The sequence below is a fragment of the Lissotriton helveticus genome, chromosome 7 (assembly GCF_964261635.1).
Source record: "Lissotriton helveticus chromosome 7, aLisHel1.1, whole genome shotgun sequence".
NCBI lineage: Eukaryota > Metazoa > Chordata > Amphibia > Caudata > Salamandridae > Lissotriton > Lissotriton helveticus.
This window is the reverse complement of record NC_136068.1, coordinates 841,277,958-841,302,734: the sequence shown is the minus strand read 5'-3', so window position 1 is coordinate 841,302,734 and position 24,777 is coordinate 841,277,958. Positions and strand designations below refer to the sequence as shown.

Here is a 24,777-nt window from a genome sequence, read left to right as displayed (position 1 = left end):
CCTGCCAGCAACTTCTTTCTTCAGGCTCCTGGGTCTTTGTGAGAAGTTGGCCTGATGTGCAGTGCTCACTATTCTAGTGATCACTATATATCAGTCCAAACAACCCTTATTGATTGGTTGTAAGTCAACCTTATAGACCAGCTATCCTAGTAGCATGGATACGAGCAGTCTAAGGCTAAGACTCTAGAGGGCGTGTTAAGCCAGCTGTTTTACCATCACATTACCCCTTGAACACCCAGTGAAAGGACACCACACAAGTTGTTATGAAAATAAACAGTATTTATTTATAACAAGACTACCCTGGCTCTTTATGAGACAGGGAGCTAAGCACACAACAAAACTCTTACGAAAATACTTTTAAGTTAGCACGTTACACAAATGCCCGAGGGGCACGAAAAACCATATACGCTAAAAGTGGAATGCGAATTACTAGCAGGTAAGTAACAGTTCTAATAGGCTTTGGAATCGCTAGGACTTGACTAGGGAATCGTTAGATTACTACTAGGAGACCTAGGGGACTCGGGTGCAGAGTGTGCACACTCACGCGGGATGCGGGACAAAGTCTATGGAAGCTAGAATTCACAAAGTTAGTGTTCACGGGCGAACCCGACCTGGTAGGAAGAAAACGACAGTGGATCCTGACCCTAGGATAGTGAGGCTATGCTGGGACACCGAAGTGCCGAAGTTACCTAGCCCAGGGGCTGCAGCTGCATAGGTCTGAAAAGACGTCGGGGATCTCGTTGCCGGACCAGGAGCCTGGAAGGAAGAAGTTGCTGGCAGGCGACCAGTGAAGAAAAGTTCGATGGATCCAAGCCTGGATCAAGGAAGAAGGAAACCTGAAAGCAGAGGGGACCAAGTTCTTGAATCACTAGCCAGTGATTAAGTGGGCACCAGGATGGCACCGGGCGAAGTCACCGCAGTCAGGTGAGTGGGCGCTGCTGGGCTCTGCAGTCTCTCGGACCAGGAGGCGTTGTCGGCGACCAGGATGGAGGTGCGAGCTGTCCCACGAAGGATGAAGTCGTTGGCGTCGAAGTTACCCAGGATTGGGCAACAAGCCTTGGCTAATTCAAGCCCACGCGGTGGACTCAAAATGGCGTCTTGAGTGGACCAGGAGGGTCCGGGGTGCTCCTCTTCTGGAAGGGAGCAAGGGCCAGTCTGGAGCAACCTGACCAGCAGCAGAAATGTCGTCGGGCGTCGTCAGGAAGGCCACAAGCCAACGGGCTAGTAGCCAAACAACGCGGTGAGCAGCGGAAAGCAGAAGGGCCCCACGCAGATCGTGGAGATGCTGGGGGGCTGCACTTCGGAGCTGGAGCTGCTCAGAGTCTGGGCTTCTCGGACCCCAAAGCACTCACCAGTAGATTACTCGGCGGGCTTGCTGGAAAGAAGTCGTGCAGTCTTGCAGATGGCCGGTCCCTTGAGGTCTCGTCGCACCCACGGTTCTCAGCTGGGCTGTAGAGGTGGGTAGAGGTCAGAGGTGCCAGGGAAGCCGGTTCTCGTCGAGCTGGGCAGTCGGATTCCGGAGGAAGGACTTACAGCAGACCGCAGTGTTCTTTAGATGGTGCCTGCGGATGCAGGGTGACTACTCCTTAGTCACAAGGGAGAAATCTTAGGAAGAAGTCTTGAGTTCCTTTCGCAGAAAGTAGTTTCAGGATTCAAAGATGATCTGATTTGGAAGGGGGCCAGTCTCTACCTTTATCTGGGAAAAGGGGGCTGGCACGCGACTAGGTCCTGCCCTATGGGTGGGACCAGGAGGGGGGTGGTTACACCCACTTCCTTGGCGGGCTTTTCCCCAGGCCAGGGGCTTGAGTGCCCCTGGAACTGGTTCCAGCCAGCCTATGCACAGTGAGCACCGGGGTGCCACGTGCAGTCACCTTCCTCTAAAGCCCTGCCTACCTACAATACACAAAACCCTGTCTGGGACGGTGCTGGCACCGCCCCTGGCAGGAAACCCTTTGTCCTTATCTCCTGCTCTGGGAGGACTCCCAGCAGCAGGAGGGCAGACTTGTGTCTCGGTGGCAGCATCCATTTTGTGGATGCTAAGGCTCTGTCTGACTTTTAACCGGGTTATAGGTTACATGCATGTCGTGTCCCTCTAGAAGGGTGGAATGCTAACCCCGTCGCCAGAATTGGCGAGGGGTTAGTATTCCAATTCGTATGACACCTTACTCGACATGTTTTGATAAAGCGATACCAGAGTTGGCACATAACCGCGAGGATTATAATGCACTTAAGAGTATATGGTATGCGATATCATGGAAACGGCTAAGGGATGGATCCCGAAAGCCGCAGACAGGCTCAGCTCATGCCAGAGCACCATCTCACACGATTCCAAGCACTCTGCCTTCAGGATTGTTAAGGCCTGCCATAGGAGTGACTGATAGGAGATCTGTGTGTCCATTTTAGGGTTAGATATAGGTATACTATATCTAAAGCAAAGGGTGAGTACACCACCTTGCCCCAGCTGTCGTGCAGCCAGTTGTGTCAGTTTTAGTTAGTCAATCCAGGGGTGGCATAATACATGCTTCAGCCCCTGGGAGACTTCTGGGTGCACCTCAGCCCTGGGTACAGGGACTTGGAGAGGGCCCAGTGCCAATTCAGTACCTAAGTACAATTTGGATAGAGAGAACAGCTAGGCTGTGGGTCTGATTAGCAGGCCCACAGCCAGGGAAAGTCGTAAACCAGTGCAGCAAAAAGCAAAAATCTGGGTGATCATAGGATTGCAGACCCTACTCTCCTACAGTCTTCAACGAGGGTTTCCGACGCAACTTGAACCCTATGCAGCCGCAGCCCCATGGCTAGGTAAACCAAGTACTCCGGTGCTTCAGCATAGTCCAACACCCTAAGTGTTCGGATCCACTCTTGTTTTCGAACCACCTAGTCGGGTTCGCCCGAGAACAGTAACTTTGTCTTTGCTAGCCTCCATAGACTTTTTCCCGCCTTACGCGTGAGAGTTCCCACTCTGCACACGACGTCCACAGGCCTCCTGCTACTAATCTAAGGGTTTAGTATTGTAGGCCTAGCGTTTCTAAAGTCTGAGAATAGTTACTTACCTGCTAGTAATTCGCATTCCACTTTTGTAATACATGGTTTCTCGTGCCCCTCGGGCATTTGTGTAAATTGTGCGACTTAAAGTATTTTCTTAAGAGTTTTGTTGTGTGCTTAGCTCCCTGTCTCATAAAGAGCCAGGGTAGTCTTGTTATAAATAAATACACTTTATTTTTGATAACAACTTGTGTGGTGTCCTTTCACTTGGTGTTCAAGGGGTAATGTGATGGTAAAACAGCTGGCTTAACACGCCCTCTAGTCTTAGCCTTAGACTGCTCATATCCATGCTACGAGGATAGCTGGTCTATAAGGTTGACTTACAACCAATCATCAATAAGGGTTGTTTGGACTGATACAGAGTGCTCACTAGAATAGTGAACATTATATATCAGGCCAACTTCTCACAGATACACTACTGTCGTCACATAAAACCATGACCACATTACCAATACTTAGTGGAGTGGAGAGACATGCACCAAAGGTATTCAAAGACCCTGTCGGAGCCAGGCTAATTAACCCCAGACTCGAAAAGTATAAAGCGGCTCCAACTGACCTAGCATACATCAAAGGTCAGCTGCCATTAAACTCAGTGGTATCGAAAGCAAGAAAAAGAGCTAACTTGCAGACAACATGGATGCTCCACCCCCTGATCAAGAGTCCAAGCTTTTAGATGCTTCAGGGAAACGCACCATCTCCCAAGCAGCCAATGTCAGGAGAATTGCTAACACTCAAGCTTTGTTAGCGAGATATGATCAAGTTCATTATGATGAGTTAGAATCACTCATGCAACATTTGCCAGCGCAATATCAGACCAGGGCTTCTGTCATTACAAATGCCTCAACCCGCTGTGCATTAGACACTGCAGACACAGCCTCTAGAGCAATAAATACGGGAGTACTGTTGCGTAGACATGCATGGCTACGCATCTCTGGGTTCAAGCCAGAAGTACAGGCCAGTATCTTAAATCAACCCTTTGACCAGCAACATCTCTTTGGTCCAACAGTTGATAATGCACTAGAGAAAATGAAAAAAGATTCGGATACAGCAAAATGCATGGGAGCCTTACAAACTCAGACCCATAGAGCGTCCTTTCATCGCTCCTCATATAGGAGCGCCTCTAAGGGGTTTCAATCTGACAACTCATCTTATAAAGCCCCCACCCAAACCTCGCCCAGTAGAGGGTATTATAGAGGAGGATATAGAGGTAACGACAATAAGGGCAGAGGCAACAACAACCGCAATGCTTCACTCTCAAACAGTGACTTCCTTTCCATCCTCCCAGACCATTCCACTCCTGTCGGGGTGGGGGGAGATTCATGTCACAGGAACATCTCACACTCCAAGACGAGGTTGCATCTCTACTGCAAAAGAATGCAATAGAACCAGCCCCAAAACACCATCAAAACAGTCCCTATACTTTCTCATGCCCAGAAAGGACGGGTCCCTCAGACCTATACTAGATCTAAGGCCCCTAAAAATGTACATTCAATCAGACCACTTCCATATGGTCACACTACAACAGGTTCTGCTGCTGTTAAAACAAGGCAACTTCCTTGCAACTTCCTTGCAACATTAGATCTCAAGGACGCCTACTTCCACATTCCTATCAATCTCACAGAAAGTACCTACGATTTGTACTAGAAGGTCAACATTACCAATTCAAAGTACTCTACAGCACCTCGGGTGTTCACAAAGTGTCTAGCAGTAGTAACAGCACACTTAAGAAGGGACAACATTCATGTCTTCCCATACCTAGGCGATTGGTTAATAAAATCCAAGTCATACCACCAATGTGTACAGCACACGCATCAGACATCTGCATGTTGCACAAGCTAGGGTTCACAGTAAATCAAGTCACACCTTCAACCATCCCTGTCTCAACAGTATCTAGGTGCCACAATAGATACCTCCAAAGCAATTGCATACCCCAATCCAACAAGGATACAAAGTATGCAAGCTCTTATACCAAAATTCCAGCCACAACACTCACTACCAGCTCGAGTGTTCATGCAATTAATCGGAATGATGGCATCTTGCATTTTCATAGTACCATACGCAAGACTACAAATGCACCCCCACTCAAGAGTGCTTAGCAAGTCAGTGGAATCCGGCTCAGCAACAAATAACAGATCTGGTGGAGGTAGACGACCGGACATATCGCTCTCTGCAGTGGTGGAACACCAAAAACCTTTCCAAGGGCCAGCCGTTCATAGAGCCTGTCCCTCGGGTGGTGCTAACCACAGACTCATCTCACAGGATGGGGAGTGCATGTAGAAGAACAGTACACAGTACAGGGTACATAGACACCGCAACAAAAGTTACTCCACATAAATCTGGAGTTGTTAGCGATTTTTCTAGCTCTAACATTGTTTCAACATTACCTATCAAGCAAGGCTGTACTAGTCCGTACAGACAATGACAGCCATGTATTACATCCAAAAACAAGGAGGAACACTCTCCTTACAGCTCTCCCGGCTGTGTCAAAGAATATCTACCAGGAGTGCACAATAAAGTTGCAGATCTGTTAAGTCGTCAAAGACAACAGATACAAGAGTGGGAACTTCATCCTCAAGTTCTTCAACTATTCTTTCACAAGTGGGGCCAACCAGAGAGATCTGTTCGCCACACACCGCAACCCCAAATGCCCAAGCTTCGCAACCAGATACCCACACCCTTTGTCCAAAGGCAATGCTGTATGGATGAGTTGGTCAAACAAATTTGCGTAAGCTTTTCCACCTCTCCCGCTAATTCCGTTAGTGGTACGCAAGCGACTGCAACATTCCCTCTCATTGATTCTCATAGCACCAACGTGGGCAAGACAATCTTGGTACACCACACTACTAGAGCGCTCAGTAGTACCACATCACCACCCTCTCCGGTATGGAATTTAAATGTTCGAGGCATGTGGGCTGCTGAATTCATATCTATAGCATAGATCGCCGCCTAGTGTTTGGTTCAGATGATTGCACATTGTTGTCCTGGAAGAGTCTTCGAAGTATCACGAGATAGGTGGCTCCTCCCCTGGACTACAGTGCGCATGGGCATCGACTCCATCCTTAGATTGTTTTTTTCCGCCATTGGGTTCGGATGTGATTTCGTTAACCCCCGTTCGGAATCAATAAAAACAAACTTTTTCCAGACCAAAAGGCCTTCCTCGAACCGTCGGTATTGTTTGCGTTCGGTGCCCGTCTTGCTCCGACTCATCGAGTCGGATATCCGGGGGGTCGTGTGACTCTTCGGGGATCGGGGCCCAGTCGACGCAGCAAGACTTTCGTCGGCATGGAGCGAAGTCCGTTCAAGCACTGTCCCGTGTGTGGATCCAAGTACCCACACATCGACGTCCACCCAGTCTGCAACAAATGCCTGTCGCCGGACCACGACGAGGCCAACTGTATGGCCTGTTCCAGGTTTCGTTCAAAGAAAACCATGAAGCTTCGGCGCGCCTCGAGGCCCGGCGATCGGCTCCGGCACCAGTGGACATCTACGTCAACGAAGAAGCGGACGAGCAGCAAGTTCAACTTCAAGTTTCACCTCCGTCGGTGGTCGTCGAGTCCGACTACGAAGCGGACGCTGAAGGCCAAGACGTGGAGGAAGTCGTCGACGAGGTAGGGGACGACGACGAGGCCTACGGGGCCATGGAAGATAGCTCGGAGGAAGAGCTATACCCCGTTCGTACTTTTACTAAGGCTCAGGTCGAGGGATCGCCACATGGCCTTACCCGAGACCTTACACCAAAATCCACGGCCCCGTCTTCCGGCCCGGCTACGGACGCTTTAGCGGAGCCGCCATTGTCAAAACCGAAACTGAAACCAACGGTGTCGACAAAGATGGCCAACACGCCATCGAAACCGAAAACATCTGCTCCCCCATCGACGCTGTCGTCTTCGGAGGCCTCGAAGCCAAAGAAAACTGTCCAGCCGGCCATGGCGCCGAAAGTGGTCAAGGAGCCAGGTTAAAGAAAGGCCATCGACTCGGTGTCGGGCAAGGCAGTCGACCCGAAGTCAAAGAAGGCTGTCGAGACCGCATCAGACAAGGCCGTCCAGCCAAAAGCCAAGAGGCCTGTCGAGGCTACATCAAACAAGGGCGCGGAGCCAAAGTCTGGGATCCCAACGCCAAAGGTCAAGGCTGCCGAACCGAAGCCGTCGGCGTCGTCGTCAGCGAAAGTGGTCAAAGATCGTGGCGCACCGGTGAAGGATGCTCCTGCGCCATGAACAGAGAAACAGAAGGCGTCAGCGCTCTGGTCTTCCCCTGGAGGCGGTCCGAGGCCATCGGTCGGGTCGACGAAACCATCCGCTTCCTTTACGAAGCAGGTCTCGGACTCCCTCAAACGTCTTAAGGACAAGGCTTCTGCGTCGGAACCGATAACCCCTTCCGCACCGAAGAAAGCTGTCCAGACGCCACAGACTTCGACGCCGATCCTCTTCACGGTGGCGCCGAAGGCCTTTGCTCCACGGTCGGTGACCAAAGACTCGGTGGTGCCGACACCGACTCCCCCGGCTGGGGGTTTAAAGCATCCACCACCCGCTTTAGCGGAGCAGTCGGAGCATTTTATCGATGCCGACACAGGAAAGCTAACGCTTTACAAGAGGAAGATTACTACATCGAAGCCCTTGGAGTCATACACTATTCCTCTGAAGCGCAAAAAGCCTGCACACGACACACCAGTCTTAGTTGATCCGATGGTTCCACACACTCTCCGAGATGCAACACCCTCACCCACCTATTCGGATGGGGAGGAGCAGGACTCGTGGGTGGACGCAGGTGATCAAGGGGATCAGCATGCAGCCCTTGACCCTCAAGTGTTTAACGTCAAGACGTCTCCCACTGAGGATTTGACAGCATTTCATGCTTTGCTTGAGAGGGCAGCTAAGAACCATGGTGTTGACATGCACGCTGACCCTGTGGAGGCTGACTTCCTTTTTGACACTTTCTCCACTGCAGAAAAAACTGAAAACTCTTCCAATGCTCAAAGGGGTCCTCAGGCATGCTGCGGACATTTTTAAGGAGCCCACAAGGTCTAGGGTTGTTAACCCTCGAATTGAGAAGAAATACAAACCGGCGCCTGGCGATCCAACCTACATACGGGGCCAGTTGCCGTTGGACTCTTTGGTGGCCTCTAATGCCCGCGAACTCGCAAACTACGGGTGAAGCTCCTCCCCTGGACAAAGTCAAAAGTGCTGGAGGCATCAGGGAAGAGTAGCAGCTCAGGCGGCCAACATCTGGCGTATCTCAAACACGCAGGCGCTATTGGCCAGATACGACAGGGCACACTGACACCCTAGAGACCCTGTTGCAACACCTACCAGATCAGTATAAGGAGGGAGCTGAGCTGCTTGTCCAAGAGGGAAAGCTCATTTCCAACGCTGCTATAAAGTGTGCACTAGACGTTGCGGACACTGCAGCCCGGGCAATCAACACTAGCGTAATGTTGAGGCGTCAGGCTTGGCTCCGAATTTCCGGGTTAAAGCCTGAGATACAGACTACCATCCTCAACCAGCCGGTGAACCCAGACAGGTTATTTGGTCCAGAGGTTGATACCACCCTGGAGAAGATTAAAAAAAGATACTGAGACTGCCAAGCCCATGGGGGCTCTCCAGTCCCAGCAGTTTCGAGGGAACACTTTTCGTCGCTCAGGCAATCGAGGTGTTACCAGGGGCCAGATGTCACAGCAGGCACAGTTCAACAAAGGTGGGGCGCAATCCTCATACCCCAAGCAGAGTAGAGGAGGATACCGGGGTAACCGCTCCAAGTGCAGAGGCAACAACAGTTCCCGTTCCTCTGCCACCAACAAACAGTGACTCCCTGTCACTGCCCCCCGACCATCCAACACCTGTCGGGGGGAGGCTCCGGAAGTTCCTGCCGGTCTGGAAGTCCATCACCACAGACAGGTGGGTCAGGAAACTTATCCAGTTCGGCTATTGTTTAGAGCCAACAGCCACTCCACCCAACATGCCCCCAAAACACCGTCCTATGTCACAAGAGCATTTGCACTTATTGCAGCAGGAGGTTCTTGCCATGCTGCAAAAAGGCGCAATAGAGCTAATGCCATTGGAGGAAGAAGGCACAGGGGTATATTCCCTGTACTTCTTAATCCCGAAAAAGGACGGGTCACTCAGACCTATTCTGGACCTACGGCCCCTGAACCAGTACATTCTCTCAGAACACTTCCACATGCTGACACTGCAACAGGTTCTTCCATTGCTAAACCAGGGAGACTTCCTCACAACCTTAGACCTTAAGGATGCTTACTTTCACATCCCACTCCACCCTTCCCACAGGAAATACCTCAGGTTCACCATCCAAAACAGGCATTACCAATTAAAGGTCCTTCCTTTCGGGGTGACCACAGCCCCCAGAGTGTTCACGAAATGTCTGGCGACGGTGGCGGCGCACCTCAGGAGACAGAACGTCCATGTCTACCCCTATCTGGACGACTGGCTTGTTCAAGCAAAGTCAGCCCAGCAGTGCGCCACCGACATGTCCCACACCATTCACCTTCACAGCTGGGGTTTTCACTAAACTATCCGAAGTCGCACCTTCAGCCGGCCCATGTGCGGCAGTATTTGGGCGCGACGATAGACACTTTGGTAGCCACTGCTCAGCCAAACGAAGTGAGGATAGGCAACATCCAGTCGCTTATCCAAAAGTTCAGACCACACCACTCACTTCCTGCAAGAGTGTTCATGCAGTTGATAGGCATGATGGCCTCCTGCATCTTCATAGTCCCGCACGCACGGTTGCATATGTGTCCGCTCCAGGAATGCCTGGCACATCAGTGGACGCAGGCTCAAGGACAATTGAAAGACCTAGTGTTTGTGACCGGTCGGGCATACAGCTCTCTGCATTGGTGGAATCCACACAACCTTTGCAAGGGCCGACCTTTTCAAGAGCCTGTGCCACAGATTATCCTAACGACGGACGCATCTCTCCAGGGGTGGGGTGCTCATATGCTCCACTACACGGTGAAGGGACTATGGACAACGCAGCAAAAGATGCACATCAACTACCTAGAACTGATGGCAATCTTCATGGCACTCAAGTCCTTCAAAGTACATCTGTGCAACAAGGTCGTGTTGATCCGGACGGACAACATGACAGCCATATACTACATCCAGAAGCAGGGAGGTACACACTCTCCACAGTTGTCTCATCTGGCTCAGAGCATGTGGAAGTGGGCAATTCAGAGGAACATCTTCCTCATGGCGGATCACCTCCCGGGCAAAGACAATCAGATGGCGGATCTGCTCAGCAGGTACAGCCACCAGATGCACGAGTGGGAGATACATCCATCAGTACTCCGCCCGTACTTCCAGCGGTGGGGTCATCCAGAGAGAGACCTGTTTGCCACAAAGGAAAACGCAAAATGCCAAAGCTTTGCCACCAGGTTCCCTCACCCACAGTCGCAGGGCAATGCGATATGGATGAACTGGTCAGGCAGATTTGCGTATGCTTTTCCACCAGCACCTCTCATTCCGCTGGTGGCAAGGAAGCTCAAGCAACACTCTGACGCTCATCGTGGTTGCTCCAACGTGGGCACGCCAACCATGGTACACCACGTTTCTAGAACTGTCCGTGGTGCTGCATCAACAGCTGCGCCTCACACCCAGGCTCTTGACGCAGAACCATGGCGACATTCAGCATCCAGATCCGCAACAGCTCAATCTGGCGATCTGGCTCCTGAGGTCTTAGAGTTTGGCTACCTTAATCTGCCTCCTGAATGGATGGACCTCATCTGGGAGGCAAGAAAGCCCACTACCCGTGCTTGCTATGCGGCAAAATGGAAACGGTTTGTCATTTACTGTACAGAACACAACATCAACCCGCTAGATGCATCCATTCCTAATATCATCTGCTATTTGTTACATCTTTACAAATGCAATCTAGCATATGCTTCCATTCGGATACACGTATCCGCCATAGCGGCTTATCTTCAAAACAGGCCGCATCTCTCTGTTTTCAGAGTACCTGCCATTAAGGCCTTCCTAGAAGGGCTAAAGCTGGTCATCCCTCCCAGGACCCCGCCAGCTCCTGTGTGGAACCTCAACGTGGTCCTCACCAGGTTGATGGGCCCACCTTTTGAGCCTCTACATTCATGTGAGATTCAGTTCTTGACATGGAAAGTGGCTTTTCTCATTGCCATCACGTCTCTACGGCGTGTTAGTGAGCTACAGGCGCTCACAGTACAAGAGCCATTTATACAAATCCATTCTAGCAGGGTGGTGCTGCGCACTAACCCTAAGTTTCTTCCGAAGGTGGTGTCGCAGTTTCATGTTAATCAAACCATACAACTGCCCGCATTCTTTCCAAACCCTAATGCTCCACACGCTTGATGTCAAACGAGCGTTAATGTACTACATTGACAGAACCAAAGATTTTAGAAAGACACAACAGCTCTTTGTTGCCTTCTCAGCCCAGCACAAAGGCAACCCCATTTCCAAAGCAGGAATAGCCAGGTGGATCGTTAAGTGTATTCAGATTTGCTATCACAAAGCTAAGCGCACTTTAACGGTCCCCCCCAGGGCCCACTCCACACTCAAGTTGGGGGCCTCCATGGCGTTCCTAGGTAATATTCCTTTGGAAGACATTTGTAGAGCAGCCACATGGTCTACACCACATACGTTCACTAAACATTACTGTGTAGATGTGCATTCCAAACAGCAGGCAGCTGTAGGACAGGCTGTTCTTCGAACACTTTTTCAAACTTCTGCAACTGGCACGGGCGGCCGCCGTTAATGGAGGGACTGCTATGTATTCTATGCTATAGATATGAATTCAGCAGCCCACATGCCTCTAACTGAATATGCTACTTACCAGTATGCATCTGTTCTTGGCATGTAGGGCTGCTGACATTCATACACTTTAAATAAGTACTTCTCAATGCTGTTATGTGTATTAGTGTCAAAGGTTTCACACAAGAACAGTAACTGTTCTGGCACTCGGGATAATGTGCTGCATACTTAAAAGGTCCCAAAGGCGAGACCAATTGGCTATGCCGAAGCTTGTTATTTCAAGGAATGTATCATGTCCTGCAGCAGTGTGTGAATGTGTGGGTCCGTTAGGGTGGCATAGCATATGCTGCAGTCCTTATTAGCCCTCTTTAGTACCCAGGCCCTAGATACGAGGGGTACCATTTATTAGTGACTTACAGGGGTGCTAAATCCCTGTGCCAATTGTAAAACAATTAGACGTTACAGAAAGAGTGCTGGCACAGAGGTCTGCTTAGCAGGAGGTCAGTGCACTGTGAGTTAAAAAAAAATGCATCTAGCAGCAAAATAGGGGGCAAAATGTGGGTTTGAGATGCTGGTTTTCTGTTGGAGTAAAACCCCCCCTTTTTTGCCAGAGTACTGATGCACTTTGACTTAATGTGCCCTGGGTCCCTGCCATTCAAGCTCTCAGGGCTTGTTTGCTTTCCCCAAAACTAACCCAATTGGTATCTAGCCACAGGCCAGCCCTGGTATATGGCACCCACAGGCTTCCAGTGCACTGTGACCAGGGAAGACCTCTAAGGCCTGCATCATTTATTGTGCCACCCTTGGAGGCCCTGTACCTTTACACCCAAACACTGTGTTCACAGGCTGCGTGTTTTGGTGCAGAACATAGTGAAGAGTCGTCATGGTATACATCCCTCTGTGCTGTGCCTACAACCCACTGCCCTGGCATAGATCAGTCACCCCTCTAGCTGGGTGCCCTATACCAGTGGTGAGGGTACAGGTGCATTAGCCCAGTACCCCTACAGTGTCTAAGTCCATTCTTTGACCTAAGTACAGTGCTGCCATTAAGAGTATATGATGCCGAGAGCTTGTTTTTATGAATTCCACAGAACCATAATGGCTACACTGAAAACTGAGACGTTTGGTATCAAACTTCTCTGCACATTAAACCCACACTGATTCCAGTAATAAAAAATGCAGTCAGAGGACATCTTAGAGATGCCCCCTGAAAAACGACCTAACTCTAGTGTCCCGGTTGAGAGGCTGCTCTGCTAGTCAGTTCTCACCACCCCTGGGTCGAGGGCCTGATGCTCTCGGGTCCTGAAACAAAGCACATCCTGGATTGAGGTGCCAAGCTTCCTCCCCCCATAATGGGCATAGTCCACAAAGGGGAAGCTTCAAAGTTTGTAAGCTGACCCAGCCATTTTCTCCTCCTAGCAACTGGCCCCCTCCGGTTCTGACCCCCCAATTTGGGCGGGAGAATCGGTGGGAAAACCAAGTTAGGAGAGGTGTGACCCCCTTTGCCAACCCTATTGATCCACAACTCAGTCCCCACCATCTTGAAGATTGGGGAACCCAGCCAGCCATGGAGGCTTATGCCCCCCACCCACAGGATAAAGGGGGGTGTACGTCTAACACCCCAAATGTATTATTTAGGGGGCAGCCCTGAACCTTGCCACCTCAGACAAGAAAGGAGGACAGAAAGACTTGCTGAAAGAAAAAGGACACCAACTGACTTTGCCCCAGCCCTACTGGCCTGCCCCGGCCTCAACCTGCTCCAGCGAAATTCCATTTGCCTTCAACCCCCAAAAACCCGGAGGACCTGCCCTGCCTTCCCAAACTAGACTTTGGCTCCCGTGAGCGCCGGAATTGCTCATCCACAGACCTTGGCTCTGGCCAAATCCGTGAGTCTGCACCACTCCTCACTCTACGCCCGCGGCCTGAGTTCTATTGGCCCAACAATACGAGGTCTCCCCAGCGATCCTGAACTGGGTTCTGGTGAGCCCTGACCTACCTCATGTCTCCAACTGACGCTTGCAGCCCCTTTCTGGAGGATCCCTAGCTGGTAAGAGAAACCAGACGCCAAAAGAACTCCCTGCACCGGACATCCTACGGCCTTGGCTGGCCCAACCGGCTGTTTCTCAGCATCCCAAGACATCTTAACTTCCCTCTTCAACTGGTGGTCGCCTTCAGAAGTTTTTAGTCCCTGAGCCTGCAGTGTTGATTGCAACCGGAAAATCCCCATTGAAAACAGGGCACCATATGCCAAAACAGCACCCTGCTGCCCCAGCAGGGCTGTGGGTACACCTTCTGTGCTAATGCATTTTCCCCTTTGCCCTGAGCCTAAGTCTAGGAGCTTTGCCCCCATAACCTTGTGAACTGCTCTCAAGCAGCCTCCAACCGGAGGCCACATATCCCTCATTGGATAACATTGGGCCCCAGCACTCTAGTACAGCTGACTGTGCTTTAAGTGTGCATTCATGACCCTGTGAGAACCCTAGTTCTCACCCTTGGGAACCAACTCCCAAAACGAAGTACATACCAATAAGTTGATAACCTGGTATTGCAGCGGGAATCTTTCTGGATTCACTATGCCTGTAGTTCCCAAACTGTGCGCCGCAGCACCCCGGTGCGTAGTTTAGGACTAGCGAGGGGCACCACGTACGTCTTTGAAATGTAGGGAATGCCCAGAGTATGTAATGTTTACAGACGGAATTAAAAGATCTACCGGTAGCGTCGGACAGCTTGATTTTGGCCCAGCCGCAGCTCATAAATGCAGGGGACGTAAAAGTGGTACCTGTCAGCTGGCACTTTGGCACAGCTGCAGCGCAGCATATAGGGGAGTTAAAAGTGCCACCTGTAAAATCAGGATCATGGGTTGGCCCAAACAGTACAACCGCCGTACACACGTACATGCTTCATGAGGAAGACTGTGGTAGGTAGTGATTAGGGCCGGCTGCTTGGTTCTGACAGATGACCACTCTAAGAAAAGGGTTAGGCGCTAACCCTCTTCTTAGAGCTGTCATCTGTCAGAACCGAGCAGCCGGCCCTAATTTATTTATTTATTCAAAGTTTTATATAGCGCGAACAAGATCTTAGCAGATATCAGAGCGCTTCACAGTAGGGTGAGTAGACCTAGTAATTGGGTACAGTACAGTGAACGGTAGCATAATAGGATAACAATCATGTGCAATAAGATAAAGGTAAACACTCAGCTAGACAGTAAAATAAGGCGGTGCAGAGTCTTTGATCTAACTAAATAGAGATCATGAGGTAGCAGAGAACACTCAAATAGACAAAAGTATAGGACGGTGCTGAGTCGGAGCTAGCTACAATACAGGTCTAGAGATAATAATAAACATTCACATAGACATTAGGATAGGGTGGTGCAGAGACTCTGATCTAGCTGCCATAGAGATCAGTGGATACCAGTAAACCCTCAAAAGACAATATTATAGGACGGTGCAGGGTCTATGATCCAGATGCAAAAGAGGTCAATAGGTCATGAACAAAGTTAATGGATCACTAATTATCCGACTTTACACGATCGGTGCATAGACTCTGAGCAACAACAGAGAGGATCATGTAAACTTGGCCATAAGGATGGCTTTCACTTCTTTCTTGAAGAGTACAGTGGAGGAGATAATCCTCGTTTCAGGGGGGAGAGCATTCCAGATCCTCGGTGCCATTCCTGAGAAGGAGCGCTTGTAGGTTTTTTCCTTACGGAATCTGCGAGGTTTCAGGAGCAGACTTTTAGTACTTCTATTACAATCACTGCCACTTGCTCAATGACATGTAAATTAAAATGCAGGGTGCAGCACTTTGCTTGCCTTTCTTTGGCACTTACTGGCATCGCTGCACAGGACCGGGCCGCTGCTCGCCCTCAGACTTGAAGAATTTTTTTCTGTTTGCGCTGGAAACTTCAGCTCTGGTCTAAAGTTTACACGCCAACTTTTATAAAGAAACTGGTTACATTACTTTATCTTGCTGGAACCAATTATGTCAATATAATATCATTGTTGTGCCAGTTTTGTAAAGATTTGTAGGTCCCCTTGTCTAATTGAGGTAGTAAATCAACTTTTTTTTAAATTAAAGGACAAACTATTAATTACAGGTTTTGGGCAGATTTATGAGAATTGAGTTTAGCAATACTGGAGAAAGTGATATTCTATATTGGCTTTTCTTACAGTGGTAAATGTAAGCAGTCTGCCTTGCACGTGGCAGGGGAAAAAAGGGGAAGTTATCTTGACTTATGATGTCCATTTGACCCATGCAGTGACCCTCAGGCTCTGTAAAATATTATGCCATGAACAGTGATGACTAATTTGCTCGGCACATTCTCCTCTTTCAATGTGGGGCCCTTCAGTTTCTAAACTAAATCACTAATTTGCAGGGGTCCTGCCATATTAGTTCAAAATTTGAGACACTGAGCTTGTCATCCCCTGAAGAGAATGAAATAAATTACATCAAATGTTCATGCACACACACAACTGCATATGTGCGCGCGCACACAGACATGCACACATACATACTCAACCAATTAAACGTTTTTTTATTAATTGACATATTTTTATTTTGTTATAAATATATGTATAATACCATCATCAGCTTAATTACAATTAATGTCCAGGAGAAAAGTGTAAGTACTCCCAAGGTAGGGCTTACATCCCAGCACCTGTAAAAAAATAACAAAAAGTGATATGATGGGGAGCCGTGGCTAGTGGGCAATTAGGTCAAGGGAGCCGCAGGTTGAAAAAGTTTGGGAGCCACTGGTTGAAAAAGTTTAGGAGCCACTGGTTGAAAAAGTTTAGGAGCCACTGCACTATGCTGTGCATTATCCTGCCATCTATTGGTTGGGTCCGGAATCGTAGTATGTCTTTTTTTTTTTTTTCTTCCCCCGTGGTCCATGTGGGCGACGACATTCCACCATTTGTTGTCGCACTCCCAGCGGAAGCTCCCAGCTTTGGTCGCCATCTTCAGATTCTTTTTTCCGCCGTTGGGTCTGAATAGTCATGGAAGAGTTCCAGAAACTTTTGAAGAAGGAATCAACGAAAATCTGCAAAAAACGAGCAAATTGGAGATTTCAGCACGGACTGCAGTCCGGACAACAGGGACGACGAAGAGAGAAAAAAACTAGAACTTCGGCGTCCAATGGAGAATGCGCAAACATGGGGCTCCCTGAAAGTGGACATAGACAAGACTCAATTCAAATTCTGCAACAATTGCCACCACAAGTACGCGCAGAAGGACCAGCACCTAGTTTGAGTCGATAGTCGAGCGCAGGAGGAGGTTGCAAAGACTGCAACGCCTGCTCAGCGTTAACACGAAGACCCTCAGTCTAGGAGAGGCAGCGAAGGGTGAACTACAACATGCAGGGGCAAGGACCACCCCCATCGCTCCGAGACTTGGGTCTCTCCAGTGGGGAATTGGACATCACGGAGGGACCAGAAGACTGCACAGTCGTCAAGACTGATAATAAGTCTGCGAATAAGGTACAAGTCGTTGACCCAAAGACCCCCCGAGCGACGCTCGAAAGAGTGCTGCAAAGTCCTCGAAAGGGGCGCTGCTGTCTCTCGCCGCTTGCAGCTGCACCCAAGGACAATCAGCCCAGCTGTCCTTTGAAAAGGACTCCCAGCTGGCAAACTCTGGAGAAACCTAGGTCGTCAAAGCCCAGTCTTGAAAGGACTGCTCGACGCTGAGGGGGAAAAGAGTTAAAGGCGGCTTCGAGGCAGACTACCATGAAGCACTGAAGCGCTCTACGCCGAACAGGCGACCGAGATGGAGAAAGAGGTTAGAGGCCGAAATGGCAAATATCCTCCAGCGAAAGGAGGATTTCGACGACCGGATGAGCCAGTACACCATCATTGCGAGGCCCGCAGTCGAAGCAGAGCTCGACGAGGGGGTCGAGGACCCATATCAGCCGAAAACGCTGGAACCTGCCGAAGAACAGTACAAAAAGGGCCTAGATTACTGTGCGGCAGAAGGCGAAGAGGATCAACAGACCTAGCAGGACTCTACATCCTCAGGCGCAAGACCTGGAGTGGCAGGATCTCGACGCCGAAAACCCGGAAGAGGGTGTAGAATCATATCAGTTGAGGCCGCCGCCGGACGACATTGGCATATACAAATTGGTCATAAAGAATGCTGCAGCCACTTAGGGAGTGAAACTAGAGGAGGAAAACCCCAAAGCTTGTTTTCTCCTGGAAACTGCTGCCTACACAGACCAGGAGCCAATTTCTCCCCATGCTCCCAAGTGTGCTGGACTAGGGCAGGGAGGCCTTCAGGGAGCCAGCTATATGCAAGTCAGTGACACCAAGGACAGAAATGAAATATAAACATTCCTCACAAGACCCAGCATATATTCAGGGGTCAGTACCTGCTGACTCGATAATAGCATCGACAGCTAGGAAGAAGGCCAAGGTACCCACTAACTCTGGACCACCTCCAGACAAATAGAGCATGAGGATGGATCTCGCAGGAAGGAAGATGGAGGAGTGCGGCCATTCAATGGCACATCGCCAACTCAAATGCCTTAATTAACAGACATGCCTACCAGCATTGGGAGGAAGTCTGTCAACTGCTCAATCATCTCCTGGAGCAGTACCAACAGAAGGCACACCACCTTGTGGAAGAAGGCAGGAACATGGCCAACACATACTTGAAATCTGCCCTGGGCGCAGCAGAGACATCCTGTAGGCAGATGATTGGGGTAATGGAGAGAAGGCATGCCTGGCTGAGGATCTCGGGCTTCAAGCCAAAAGTCCAAAATAACATCCTGAACACACCCTTCAACGGAGAACTGTTCGGCACTCCGGTTGACGAAAAACTTTCACAGCTAAAAAAGGACAATGAAACCGCAAGGTCCATGGGAGCGCTGCAGTTCAGGGGCATGAGAAGGGGCAACAAATGAATGATATATGTATCAATCTAGGCAACACACATAATACAAATAGGAAGGGACTGAGCTACAACCTATGTTTTTTGTTAAAAGAGAGTACAATTTTATTCAAAGTTTATCAAGACACATAGTATCAAGTTACACATTCAATATCTACAGTTAACACACATGACATAATAAAATCAAGAAAACACAATGCATCAATAAAAATGAAAAATCCAGTTTGTATATATGGATGTACATAAAATAGAAACAAGGTAAAAGAGGAATGTGGCAAATTATATCTCTACGCGCGTTTCGGCGGACCAGCGCCTTCTTCTGGAGCAGCCACGATAATTTCTAAAAAGGAAAATGCCATACAGGGAAGATTATACATAATGTCTTATATATTCTTCAAATCCTAATTTTTAATACAAACTTTTTTACTTTTTAATGCTTTAATTTATAAAGTTTTAAACAGTAGTCTCGGTCTTTCCATCTGAGACTACTGTTTAAAACTTTATACATAAATTAAAGCATTAAAAAGTAAAAAAGTTTGTATTAAAAATTAGGATTTGTTGCAGTCATGAAGGTGGAACTGTGCAGTTTCAGTGGTTATAAAATTTATCCTGGACACGGTCGGCGCTATGCCAGGATCGATGGAAAGGTTTTCCAATTTTTGAATGCAAAATGCGAGTCTGCGTTTCTCTCAAAGAGGAATCCTCGACAAATAAACTGGACTGTCCTCTACAGGCGGAAGCACAAGAAGGGGCAATCTGAAGAAATTCAAAAAAAACGTAGCCGCCGTGCTGTCAAGTTCCAACGGGCCATTACTGGTGCATCTTTGGCTGAAATAATGGCAAAGAGAAATCAAAAGCCAGAGGTGCGAAAAGCGCAGCGAGAACAGGCAATAAGGGCTGCAAAAGAAGCAAAGAAGGCAAAAGCAGCAACAAAAAAAACCACCACATCCGCTGCAAAGGCACCTTCAAAATCTGCACCCAAACAAAAGTTTGCTAAGCCTATGAAGACTCAAGCACCACGTGTTGGTGGAAAACGCTAATGGAATTTATATTTAAATCTAAATAATGCAACTGTAAATTGTACACCCTCTTGGCTTGGTGTATGCCTTGGTATAAAAATAAGATTGCTGTTTACCTTTGGAATGTTGCATTGCCAGCTGAATAAAAACAACTTTCAATCAAAAAAAAAAAAAAATTAAAAAAAAAAAATTAGGATTTGAAGAATATATGACATTATGTATAATCTTCCCTGTATGGCATTTTCCTTTTTAGAAATTATCGTGGCTGCTCCAGAAGAAGGCGCTGGTCCGCCGAAACGCGCGTAGAGATATAATTTGCCACATTCCTCTTTTACCTTGTTTCTATTTTATGTACATCCATATATACAAACTGGATTTTTCATTTTTATTGATGCATTGTGTTTTCTTGATTTTATTATGTCATGTGTGTTAACTGTAGATATTGAATGTGTAACTTGATACTATGTGTCTTGATAAACTTTGAATACAATTGTACTCTCTTTTAACAAAAAACATAGGTTGTAGCTCAGTCCCTTCCTATTTGTATTATGTTTGTTGCCTAGATTGATACATATCATTCATTTGTTTTCCCTGGTCTAGGAACTGTATTTCCATATATTCAGGGGGTCCTTGTTAAATATTTGCGCATGAGAAGGGGCAGCCAGCCTGGAACATCACAAAGCCTTCCAACAGGGTTACCAAGGCAACAATCAGACAGCAACTGGGACAGCAACAGCAAAAATGGTAGAAGCAGTCCTTTTGAGGGCGCTCGAACTGACGAGGTCAGACAAGCAGAGGAGGACCGCAACCCACCTCAAAGTGACTCCGCTGTAAGGACGACACCCACCCACACAACACCTCTAGCGGGGGTGACAATACAAGGGAAAAGACAAACTATTAGTACCACAAGACAAACAGTTCCTCAAGCACATAACACCTGTAGGAGGCAGAATTAGACACTTCTTCCAGGAGTGGAAGATGGTCACAACCGACAAAGGGATACTAAGCATACAACACGGCTACTGCATAGAAGTAGAAAAGCCACCTCCAAACAGAAGGCCAAACTACAAGGCACACTCTACAGCAGAACTGTCCCTCTTGCTGCTAGAGGCACAGGAGCACCTAAAGAAAGAGGCAATATACAGTGCCGTACAACTAAAGAAACCAGGGGATCTACTCCCAACTACTTCCTCGTACCAAAGGTAGACGAAACGGTAAGACCTATCCTGGACCTACGGTTCTTAAACATTCGTTAAGACTCAAAAGGTTCAAGATGACATCTCTGCAAGAAGTAATACCCCAGTTACAGGAATGGCAACTATAGACCAAAAGGACGCTTACCTACACATCCCCATGAACAAAAGACACAAACGCCTACTAAGATTTGTGATCAAGGAAACACGCTACAGGTTCACAGTCCTAGCATTCAGCCTAAATTCCGCACCAAGGATATTCATAAAATGGATAGCTGCGATAGCAGCACTCCTACGGAGGCAGGGGATACACGTAATCCCGTACCTCGACGACTGGCTGGTAAAGGCAAACTCATACAGCCAATGCAAACCACACATTCAGCAGGTTACTCAAACCCTAATGCAACTAGGGTTTTCAATACATTGGAGAAAATCCTAAACAGAACCAGAACAGGTGAAGATATACCTTGTGGCAGAGATCAACACCTTACAAGGCAAGGTGTTCCCCAGCACAGGCACTACTAAGAGACACTTCGCTACCACAAGGGGCAAGTTCGGACAGTGAGCAAGCTCATGGGAATGATGGTGTCATGCATACACTTAGTTCCAAATATTCAACTCCACATGAGACCATTCCAATATTGACTCCAACAGCAATGGTCACAAGCAACGGGGAGTTGAAGATCTAGTGGTTGTCACACACGCAGTGCAGCAGGCAATAGCGTGGTGTAACAAAGAAAACATAGCAATGGGGAAGCCATTCATGCCACCAACTGCAACGGTGACCACAACAGATGCCTCCTACCTGGGATGGGGAGCGCACAAGAACCAACTCAAGGTGAGGTGGTTATGGACACAAAGATGCGGTGAAACACATCAACTAACTACAGCTAAAGAGTGTTCCTAACCTTAAAAACATTTCAGAAGGAGCTGTACGGGAACAGGCTGTTGATCCAAACAGACAACACCACGACCATGTTCTACATCAACAAGCAAGGAGGAACACTCAGTAGCGTGATCAAAGCCTAGCACAGGAGATATGAACATTGGCCATTACACTGAGAATAGACCTACGATCAATGCACCTACCAGGGAAGGACAATGTGGAAGCAGACCGACTCAGCAGGCAGACTTCTGCATCCAGACCACCGGTCTCAAGGGAATGCACTATGGATACGTTGGTCAGACATTTGCATACGCTTTTCCCCGATACCACTGATACAGGGTACTCAACAAATGCAGGATCAGCAACATGACGCTAATTCTGATAGGACGTCAGTGGGCCAGACAGTCCTGGTTCTCACAGATAGTAGAAATGGCAGAGGAACCAGCACACAGGTTCCCAAAAAAGAAGAGACCTGTTAACAATGCAGAACAGAGGTACTGAACCCTGAGCCAGAGCGCCTTCGCCTAGCAGCATGGCTCCTGAAGACCTAGAATTTGCACACCTCAAACTCTGAAGCAGTACTCGGAAGCGAAGAGACCGACAACACGGAAGTGCTACATAGCAAAATGGAAAAGGTTCTCCCAATGGTGCATCAAGGAGAAACTACAACGGAAGATCACAAGGGAATCCACAGTACTAAAATACTAAACGCACCGGCTACATAACAAACTAAGCTACACATCCCTAAGGGTGCACTTAGCTGCAATGGTAGCTTACACGAGGGGAGAAACAGGGAAGAGTTTTCATCTCCCAAGTTGCAAATAGATTTCTGGAAGGAGCTGAAAGAATGGCACCCCCATATACTGAATTATTCAAACCCCCAAAAAGGATGCCAGCACCAACATGAAACCTGGTGCTAACTCAATTGATGAAGGCGCTCTTTGAACCTATTCACAAGGCAACACTGCACATGCTCACACTAAAGACAGCCTTTTTAGTGGCTATCACGTCGCTACAAAGAGTAAGTGAAGTGCAAGTGCTAGCACTCCAAGAGCCCTATCTTCAAATACACAGCGACCGGATTGCAATGAGAACAGACCCACACTTCATGCCAAAGGTGGTGTCTCGATTCCACATTAACCCAACAATCCAGATACTGAGTTTTTTCCAAAAACCTACTACACGCACAGAAAAGGCGCTACACACACTGGACGCCAGAAAGGCTGTCATGCACTTTATAGAAGGGGCAAAGGAGTGCAGGAAAACAGTTCTTTGTATCCTTTGCCAGATGTTTTTTGGGACGGCCAGTCACCAAAAACACCATTGCACGGTGGATTGCACAAGCAATTCAACTCTACCACAAGCGCTCAGGACAAGAGTTACAAGGAGCAGCTCAAGCTCACTCTACTAGGAAGAAAGGAGCAACAATTGAGTTTCTAGCAAACACACCTATTAAAGACATTTGCCAAGCTGCAACATGGTCTTCAGTGCACACATTCACTAAGCACTACTGTGAGGATTTTCAGATGAATAAGGAAGTGCAAGTGGGATGGAAGGTCTTACGACACATTTTCAGTAACCCGTGTGTGAGAAGTTGGCCTGATATGCAGTGCTCACTATTCTAGTGATCACTATGTATCAGTCCAAACAACCCTTATTGATGATTGGTTGTAAGTCAACCTTATAGACCAGCTATCCTAGTAGCATGGATACGAGCAGTCTAAGGCTAAGACTCTAGAGGGCATGTTAAGCCAGCTGTTTTACCATCACATTACCCCTTGAACACCAAGTGAAAGGACACCACACAAGTTATGAAAATAAACGTATATTTATTTATAACAAGTCTACCCTGAACTCTTTGAGTCAGGGAGCTAAGCACACAACAAAACTCTTACGAAAATACTTTAAGTCGCACAATTTACACAAATGCCCTAGGGGCACAAAAAACCATATACTCAGTAAGTGGAATGCGAACTTGCTAGCAGGTAAGTAATACTTTTCTAGACTTAGGAATCGCTAGGCCTACAATTCTAAACACTGGGATTAGATGCAGGAGGCCTGTGGACGTCGTGTGCAGAGTGGGAACTCTCACGCGTAAGGCGGGAAAAAGTCTATGGAGGCTAGCAGTTGCAAAGTTACTGTTCTCGGGCGAACCCGACTAGGTGGGTCGAAAACAAGAGTGGATCCGAACACTTAGGGTGTTGGACTATGCTGGAGCACCGGAGTACTCAGGTTACCTAGCCCAGGGGCTGCGGCTGCATAGGGTTGAAGTTGCGTCGGAAACCCTCGTTGAAGATCCAGGAGCCTGAAGAAAGAGTTGCTGGCAGGCGGCCAGTGAAGAAAGTTCGGAGTGATCCAAGCCTGGATCAGGGAAGAAGAAACCTGTAAGCAGAGGGGACCAAGTTCTGAATCACTAGCCAGTGATTTGAGTGGGCACCAGGATGGCACCGGACGAAGTCACCTCAGCCAGGTGAGTGGGCGCTGCTGGGCTCTGCAGTCTCTCGGACCAGGAGGCGTTGTCGGCGACCAGGATGGAGGTGCGAGCTGTCCCACGAAGGTTCTTGCTGTCGACGTCGCTGGACCCAGGATTGGGCAACAAGTCTTGGCAAATGCAAGGCCCACGCGGTGGACCTAAAATGGCGTCTTGAGTGGACCAGGAGGGTCCAGGGTGCTTCTCTTTTGGAGGGGAGCGAGGGCTAGTCTGGAGCAACCAGACCAGCAGTATTTGTCGTCGTGGAGCGTCGTGAGAGGGCCACTAGCCAACGGGCAAGCGACCTGGACAACGCGGTTGGCAGCAAAGAGCAGAAGGGCCCCACGCAGATCTCGTGGAAGCAGGGGGGCTGAACTTCGGTGCTGGAGCTGCTCAGGGTCGGGGCTTCTCTTACCCCAAAGCACTCAGTCGAGGGTCACTCGGGAGTCGTGCTGGACAAGCGTCGTGCAGTTCTGAAGATGGCCGGTCCCTCGAGGTCTCGTCACACCCACGGATCACAGCTGGGCTGATGATGTAGGTTGAGGTCAGAGGTACC

At 48.7% G+C, this 24,777-nt stretch overlaps 2 protein-coding genes across 4 annotated transcripts in view; both read left to right on the top strand.

Annotated features, from left to right (window-relative positions):
• Nucleotides 1-24,777, top strand: part of MATR3 (matrin 3) — a 220,662-nt gene that overhangs the window by 133,209 nt on the left and 62,676 nt on the right. The window lies entirely within an intron of this gene.
• LOC144769284 (large ribosomal subunit protein eL24) lies at nucleotides 19,214-19,834 on the top strand. Its single transcript, XM_078653346.1, has one exon. The coding sequence runs from the start codon at nucleotides 19,220-19,222 to the stop codon at nucleotides 19,691-19,693; it is 474 nt and encodes a 157-aa protein (XP_078509472.1). The 5' UTR covers nucleotides 19,214-19,219; the 3' UTR covers nucleotides 19,694-19,834.

What these genes read in the sequence shown, in the direction of transcription:
- LOC144769284 (XM_078653346.1), top strand. Translation starts at nt 19,220, where the DNA reads ATGAAGGTGGAACTGTGCAGTTTCAGTGGTTATAAAATTTATCCTGGA.